Genomic DNA, 8,779 nt, shown 5'->3' with positions numbered 1-8,779 from the left:
AAATGGCGGCTGCAGCGGCGGCGGCGGCGGCTTCGGCGGCTCAGCAGCTCTCTGATGAAGAGCTTTTCTCCCAGCTCCGCCGTTACGGCCTGTCTCCCGGTCCGGTGACGGAGAGCACCAGGCCAGTCTACCTGAAGAAACTGAAGAAGCTTCGGGAGGAGCAGCAGCAGCAGCAGCAGCAGCAGCAACAGCAACAGCAACAGCAACAGCAGCAGCAGCAGCAACAGCAGCAGCAGCAGCACCGGACCGGGGGCCGCAGCGCCAAGACGCGGAACAGCAACAACAATAACACGGCGGCCGTGGGGGCGCCGCCGGGGGTTGGGACGGCCGCGGCCGCCGCGAGCATGGGGGGCAGGCCACTCTCGGGTGACCTCTCGTACCTGCGGACCTCGGGGGCGCTCAGTCGCGGCTCGGCCTCAGCTCCCGATAACCCGCCTGGAGCCGCGGCCGCCGCGGGGGCCACAGCCGCTCCCCCCTCCGCTCTGGCCGCCGCGGGCGGCAGCAGCAAGGTGCTGCTGGGCTTCAGCTCGGACGAGTCGGACGCCGAGGCCAGCCCCAGGGACCAGGCCAGCGGCGGCAGGAAGGAGCGAGCGGCCCTGCAGTACCGCGGCGGACCGAAGCCCGCGCCCCTAGCAGACGGCGAGGCGGGCCCGGGCCAGCCCGCCGAGAGGAGGAAGCCGCACGCGTGGTGGGGGGCCCGGAGACCCGCGTCCTCCCCGGACCCCCTGGGGCCATCGGGGAGAGAGGCCGCGCCGGAGGACGCGGAAGAAGGCGGGGAGGGCGGCGGCGGCGAGAGGGAAGCGGAGGGCGAGGAGCTGCGCTGGACCAGCCGGCCCGTGAACGGCAACCGGCTCCTCCCCTTCAGCTGCCGGGAGAACTACTCGGACTCGGAGGAGGAGGAGGATCAGGACGACCGTGGCCGTGGCCCGTCCGCTTTTCAGGGACGATTCGCTGCTCCGGCCCCGGCCCAGGCGCGGCCTCGGCAAAGCCCCCGTGGGCGCCCGGGGGGAGGCGCCGCACCCTGCGGCGGCGGCCGCAGGCGGCGGCCCGGGGAATGACAGGGCCGCCAGCAGTCTAGACCGGAGGCGGGGTCCGGAGGAGGGAGGGGGATGCGACCCACTGGACTGCAGCCCCATTCCCAGATACCGCCTCACCTCCAAGAAACAGACCCCACTCCTGCCCGCGCCCCTACCCGACGGAGAGCTGCCCTTGGATCGCAAAACCAATAACCACATCGGAGCGGGGGGGGCTTCCACCTGGACCCCCCGAGGGTCTATGCCAACAGCCTCCCGCCTAGCCCTCTGATCGCCGCCGCCTCCTCCCCACCGCTCAGGATCAATCACTCCAATCATACGGGCTCCAATCATACCTACCTGAAAAACACCTACAACAAGCAGAAGCTCTCGGAACCGGAGGAGGAGCTGCTGCAGCAGTTTAAACGCGAGGAAGTGTCCACCACGGGGGGCTTCAGTGCCCACTATTTGTCCATGTTTCTCTTGACTGCTGCCTGCTTGTTTTTCCTCATACTCGGACTCACCTACCTCGGCATGAGAGGTACGGGAGTGTCTGAGAATGGGGCACTCAACAGTAAGTATGGGCCAGGGTAAGACCCTCCCTTTCACTTTCCCCCTCATTCCTGTTTTGGGGGGCATAGAGTTCTTGGCCTTGGAGGCAAGGCTGGGTGATTTCACTTCTGGGAATTCTCTTAAGTCAGAGCTGAATGCTTTGCAGAAGGTGCTGATTTGCCTTGATTGAGAATATCCCAGAGAAATCGCAGCTCCAGGCCCTGTTCCCTGACCCTTCTGCAGTGATCACTTTATTTTAGATATCAGAAAGATTTGAAGTTACAGAACATAAGTTATTTATCAAACTTGATAGTACAGTCTAAGTATCATCTTTGGGTTTGAAAATCCTTTACCTCACAGATTATGCAGAAAGGCCAAAGAATTTAAGAGAAGGAGCAGAAAATCACCTATATATTATAAGTACTAGTTTGGATTTTAAGTCACATAATCAGGATTTAAATTTAGGTTTTGCTTTTTGCTTCCTATGTGATCTTTGGGGAAGTCAGACAATCTCTTTGAAGCATCAGGTTTTTTTGCCTTTAAGATGAGGGGTTGGATTATAATTTTTAAGGATTTTTCCATAATTCTCTAATTCTGTTTTGAAATTTATTAAATCTGCTTTAGGTAGATAGAATTTTTATAATAACTGGCAAGTTTTTTTATCTTGTGGAACATCTTGTTTAGAGGAAAACTTCCTCTCAGAATAAGACACCATGGCTCATTAAAATTCTTTTAAAATGAAATTTATGATATTTACTAACATCATTGAGAATAGAAACAACATACCCACATGTGATTTTTCTGGAGTTAAAATGCATTCCCTCCTCACCTGTTGCTAAATACAGTTATGGCCATTTGTTTTTCCCTAATGAGATTCTTGTCTCTTAGTTACACTAGATGACATTCCCATTTAGGTAACTCAAGAGCATAACTTCTAGTTATTGTTCTGGTCATGATTATTGAGGCTTTGGTGGGGATTATGGTGAATTGTACCCTCTGGACATAGTTCAGAAAAATTGCTAACAAATCCTGTATTTAGGATATTGCAAATCGTGAATTTAGAGCTGGAGGGTACTTTGGGGGTCTACTTTCCCCATTTTACAGATGAAGAACTAAGGCCCAGAAAGGTTCAGGGTTACACAGTTCTGATTTTCAGTCCAGCATTCTTTGTATTGCCAAAGAAGATGAGTCAAAGTAATGTTTGACTTAGATACAATTAAATGTTGGTCCTAAAACTGTCAAAAGTAATTGACTATTGATGTTGTATTTTAGATATTAATGATTGTAAACATTGTTTCTTACTCTGTGCAAAACATGTTACCCAGGCACTAGGAAATATAAAATTAAATAAACCTAGGCCTTGAATTTGAAATTCTATTGGGTTGATATAACATGTATATAGATAAGAAAAGACAAAATAATTTGAAAGGAAGAAAGCATGGAGAAATGAGGGGAGGTTAGGGTGGTCAGGAAAAAGTTTCATGTAAGAGGTGGCATTTGAACTGAACTTAGAAGTCTGAGATAGAAATTCCATTGTAAGTGAAGAAGGCATAGAGATGGAATGCTGGGTTTATGGAATGGTTGGCCAATTTGCCTATAGTGCTTAAATAGGAATAATGTAAGATGTGTGGAAATGTGGATGAGAGCAAATTGTAGAGGGGCCAACAGTGACATGCAGAGAATTTTTTTACTTTATCTTAGAGGCAAGAGGCGGGACTGAAAATCTTTTGAGCTAAGGAATTAAATGGACATACCTGTGTTTTAGGAATATGAATTTAGTATTTAAAAGAGAAGTTAAAGACTGAAGCTAGGAGACCAAGACCTTAAGCTCTTGCATTGGTTCAGGCAAAGGGAGATGAACTGAACTAGTGTTGATTGTATGAGTAAAGAAAAGAGGTCTGATACAAAAGGTATTGAAGTGTAGTCAAAAAGATTTAGCAATTTTATTGCTTATGGAGGGAATAAGGAGAGACTTTGAAGTTATAAATTTGGGAGATTTAGGAGGATTTTGTTACACTAAAAGAAATAGGGTAGTGAGAAGACAGTGTATTTAGGAGAAAGATAATGAATTTCATTTTGGACATGCTAAATTGGAAGTGCCTATGGAGACACCTTGGTGGAAATGACCAGCAGGCTTTTTGTGATATAAAAGAGAAATTAGAGCTAGATATGACTATGAGATTCCTTATCTCTAAGATTTTTATGATAATAATTAGTACCTCCATGAGGCTTTATTTAAAGTTTGCAAAATGTTTTTACAGATATTTTTTCATTTGATTCTAAACATCCCTTGGAGATAAGTATTGTTACACTCATTATATGATGAGGAAACTGAAGCATACATGAGATTGTCATTTTCCCAAGGTCACATGGATAGTGTCTTGAGGTTGGATTTGAACTCAGATCTTCCTGACTACAATTCCAGCACTGTCAATTTGTCATCTGCATAGAGATAATTGAACTTAGAGGAGTTGACTGGGAGAGGACAGAGAGAGAGAAGAGATAGCCCCCACATTTTTGGGGTGGAAAAAATGTGCTCCAGCAAAGGAGTGGACAAACAGGAGAAGCAGGAAAGATCTGTATTACAGAAGGAAGGAAGAATAGGGTTGCCAGGTGAATGGTCATTAGTGTTGAAAGGTACAGAGAGGGCAAATAAAATCAGAACTTAGAAAAGACTAAATTTAGCTGTTGAGATAATGTGATTTTAAAGAGTGATTTCCGTGGAGTTGACAGGTCAAAAGCCAGATTGAAAGGAATTGTGAAGGGAATGAATGAAGAGAAAATGGAGGAAACCAGGATAGATTTTTTGGGAAAGGGAGAATAAAATTATTTTGAAAAGAACTTCAAGGTCATATGATTTCTTTATTTTTCAGGTGGAAGGGTCCTGTATATTTGCAAGTAGTAAAAACAGAGTGGAAGACAGTAAGGAGAGTTTGAAAATGAGAAAAAATGATTAAAGGGGCAGCTCCCAGAGCATATTGGAGAGACTCGAATAATGGGCATGAGTAGAGGCAATGACAGTGACATGAAAGGCCATTTTTCCCAGATGAAGTAGGGTTTTTTTTTTTTTTTTTTTAAATTTTTATTATATATATATTTTTATAATATTATCCCTTGTATTCATTTTTCCAAATTAACCCCCCCTCCCTCCATTCCCTCCCCCCGATGACAGGCAATCCCATACATTTTACATGTGTTACAATATAGTCTAGGTACAATACATGTGTGTAAATATCATTTTCTTGTTGCACAATAAACATTAGAATCCGAAGGTACATGTAACCTGGGCAGACAGATATTAGTGCTAACAATTTACATTCACTTCCCAGTGTTTCTTCTCTGGGTGTAGCTACCTCTGTCCATCATTGATCAACTGGAAGTGAGTTGGATCTTCTTTATGTTGAAGATTTCCACCTCCATCAGAATACATCCTCATACAGTATTGTTGTTGAAGTGTACAGTGATCTTCTGGTTCTGCTCATTTCACTCAGCATCAGTTGATTTAAGTCTCTCCAGGCCTCTCTATATTCCTCCTGCTGGTCATTTCTTACAGAGCAATAATATTCCATAACCTTCATATACCACAATTTACCCAACCATTCTCCAACTGATGGACATCCATTCATCTTCCAGTTTCTAGCTACAACAAAAAGAGCTGCCACAAACATTTTGGCACATATATGTCTCTTTCTGCTCTTTAGTATTTCTTTGGGATATAATCCCAGTAGTAGCGCTGCTGGGTCAAAGGATATGCACAGTTTGATAACTTTTTGGGCATAATTCCAGATTGCTCTCCAGAATGGCTGGATTCTTTCACAACTCCACCAGCAATGTATTAGTGTCCCAGTTTCCCCACATCCCCTCCAACATTCATCATTATTTGTTCCTGTCATCTTAGCCAATCTGACAGGTGTGTAGTGGTATCTCAGAGTGGTCTTAATTTGCATTTCTCTGATCAGTAGTGATTTGGAACACTCTTTCATGTGAGTGGATATAGTTTCAATTTCTTCCTCTGAGAATTGTCTGTTCATATCCTTTGACCATTTATCAATTGGAGAATGGTTCGGTTTCTTATAAATTAGGGTCAGTTCTCTATATATTTTGGAAATGAGACCTTTGTCGGAACCTTTGTTTTTAAAAATATTTTCCCAATTTGTTACTTCCCTTCTAATCTTGTTTGCATTAGTATTATTTGTACAGAAACTTTTTAGTTTGATGTAATCAAAATCTTCTATTTTGTGATCAATAATGATCTCTAGTTCTCCTCTGGTCATAAATTCCTTCCTCCTCCACAAGTCTGAGAGGTAGATTATCCTCTGTTCCTCTAATCTATTATCTCCCTCTTTATGCCTAAATCATGGACCCATTTTGATTGAAGTAGGGTTTTAAGGTGTAAAATAAGGGAGAAGAGAAACAACTACTGAGTGATTTTGATTTCTAATGAACAATCTTCTGATGGAGTGGAGATTGTATGTTGGGCCTTGAGAAAAGGCTTAGAATAGCTGCTGACGAATGTGGAAGTCAGTAAAAAAAATGCTTAGTGAGTAAAGGGTATATGTGGACCCAAATGATATTAGAAAACATAATTGGGGTTTCCTGATAAATATTTAACAATCGGCTGTCAAGAAAACTGTACACACAATACACTCTTAATTCTTATTAACATTTTCTCCAACACTTAAAATCAAGATAATTGGAAAACCAATATATGAAGCCCTGGTTTATAGCATTTGCCTACTTCCAAGATAAGGCTCACGATGAAAATTTAACAATCAGTAATTTGGTACTAATTGGCATACCCTGAGTGGATTTAATGAACACAGTTGTTTGTAGCATTTAGTAACATTGGAATAGGAGTAGAGAAGTAGGTCACAGGGCCAACTTAAAGTTGGGGTTTAGCAGTTGAACCTTTGTCCTAGGATCAAGAGGAAAGCTATGTACATATTTTCTTTGCTCAACAGTATTTGGTTACTAGAATCCCTGATTTAGAAGAGAACTTAAAGGCCAATTCATAATTGATCAAAATCACATCACCTCAAATTTAGCAGATCCAAAACTAAAACATATTAAATTCTGAGGCAAATTAACTTCCACTTTTGAGTTCCCTAATTTTATGACACTTTTTCATTCACCTTATTCTACAAACATTGGTGTTATCATTGATCTACTCTTTCTTCATGTCCTATTATATAATCATTTACAATCCCTATTACTTCTTTCAAAGTGCGTCTGCATTTGGCTCTTTCTTTTTCCTTCCCACCATTTATCACTTTTTAATTCCATTTTAAATTATTAAATATTTAATTATTAATATCAATTTTAAATTTAATTTTGCTTACTTATGAACAGTCCAAGAACCTCCTTGTTGGTCTTTCCCTCAATTTCTTAACTATAGCTTTGCCTTAATATCACTATGGGATTAAACATTTTTCTTTCTTTTTTCTAGGCACTTGGGGTTAAGTGACTTGGCCGGGGTCTCACACCTAGGAAGTGTTAAGTGTCTGAGGGCAAATTTGGACTCAGATCCCACCTAATATCAGGGCTGGTGCTCTATCCACTGCTCCACCCAGCTGCCCCTAAACATATATTTTTCTAAAACATAGTTCAACTTGTCACTCCCCTGTTCAAAGTTCTCCAGGAGCTCTTTTTGGGCACATTCTCAACTTTGTATAACTTCAGCTCGTAGGAGTGCTAATGGGGGTGGTTGGGGACTTCAAGGAGAGCAGATATTCTGAGAGTCCAAATCAGGGAAAGCTCTATGGAGGAACAGGCACCTGATTTCAGCCTTAAAGGAAGGGAGGAATTTGAGCTGGTGAAGATGATGAAATCTTTTTCAAGCATGAGAGATGTTGTAAGAAAAGCCTTAGAGGTAGAAGGCAGGCCTAGATGAAGGAAGTAGTCCAATTTGTGTAGGTTAGACAATACATGTGAAACCATCTAGCTGAGGTGGGTCAGAGCCAGATGGAATAACTTTCCTTGTTTTCTCTTCTCTTAATAGGATGTGTGATGGAAATATGGCAACTGTGCAGATTGTTAGATATGTGCTTCTCAGAAACTTAGGGGGGAAAAGTGCATGTTAGCAAGTGGTGAATATGAAGCGCTATGATGTAGAGTCGAAACTTTTATCCTATTCCTGGATCTGTAATTTAATAATGGATGTGAGCTTGGAAAATCTGAACATAGGTTTAATTATTTGTTAAAAAGAAAATAATGCCTACCCTTCCCACCTCATCAGATTATAAAAGTTAAAAGAAAAAAACCAAATAGAAAATCACATGCAAAATTTCATTGTAATTTTCCTTTTAAAGTTTTCAGAAACATTATAAAGCAAAATATAATTATTAGGTAAGATCTTTTTATGACTATTACTCTGAGTACTTAGTTTATTTTTCAAAAAACTTAATGATTTTTCTCAGAAAATTAGGATTGTTTTTTACAGTATATTATGTTTACCTTTTGATAACCAGTAATGAAAAGAGCAATCTATTAGCTCTTTCATCATCCAAATTGTTTAACAGACCTCTGGAATTCCCAAATTTGGAACACACTTGAAAGCATTTGACTGTAGGCTTCATTTAACTATAGGCTTCATTCATTGGTTTGATAGTGTTTGTCTAAGAAAAGCAAGGGATTATAGATTTAGAATTGGGAGGATCCTCTGGTCCAACATCCTCCTTTCATTTTTTCCCAATTAAAGTTTTTTTAAAAATGTTTTATTTTTCCATTACTATCATTTCCTGCCCACTTGTGACAAAGAAAAATAATTACCCAAAAGTACATAATAAACCTTGTATGACAATATATATGATATTCTGTCGTAGTAACTGGAAGTTAATTCTCTGCTCTGACAGATTTTGTTCCCTCTTCGGGATTTTTGTTTTTCCCCCCTTAAAGTTCACCTTTGTTGTCATTTTTATATACTTTATCCTGTTTTATTTCCTTGTTCATCAATTCCCAGGTTTCTCAGAATTCCTCTTATTTATCATTTCTTAGTATGCAATAATAGTCCATTACATTAGTAGACCATCTGTTTGCATTTTTGGAGGAGAACTGCTATGACTTTTGTTGTTGAGATTGGTTTGTATTGACTTTCCTCTGGCTCCCTCATTTTTACAGATTAGAAAGTTGAAGCCCAGAGAAGGGAAATGATTTGCTCACAGTCACAATGTAGGAATTGGCAAAAGTGCATATTCTAAAAGAGTTATTGTTCCTTT

At 41.7% G+C, this 8,779-nt stretch overlaps 1 protein-coding gene across 1 annotated transcript in view; it reads left to right on the top strand.

The window, feature by feature from the left end:
* Window positions 1–2: 2 nt before the first annotated feature.
* LEMD3 (LEM domain containing 3) overlaps window positions 3–8,779 on the top strand; it is a 74,771-nt gene continuing 65,994 nt past the window's right edge. Inside the window, 3 exon segments of the mRNA XM_074269723.1 lie at window positions 3–914; window positions 916–1,239; window positions 1,242–1,587. Coding sequence (XP_074125824.1) covers window positions 3–914; window positions 916–1,239; window positions 1,242–1,587 — 1,582 coding nt within the window.

This window comes from Sminthopsis crassicaudata, chromosome 5, assembly GCF_048593235.1.
Source record: "Sminthopsis crassicaudata isolate SCR6 chromosome 5, ASM4859323v1, whole genome shotgun sequence".
Classification (NCBI taxonomy): domain Eukaryota; kingdom Metazoa; phylum Chordata; class Mammalia; order Dasyuromorphia; family Dasyuridae; genus Sminthopsis; species Sminthopsis crassicaudata.
This window is presented reverse-complemented; position numbering and strand designations above follow the sequence as displayed.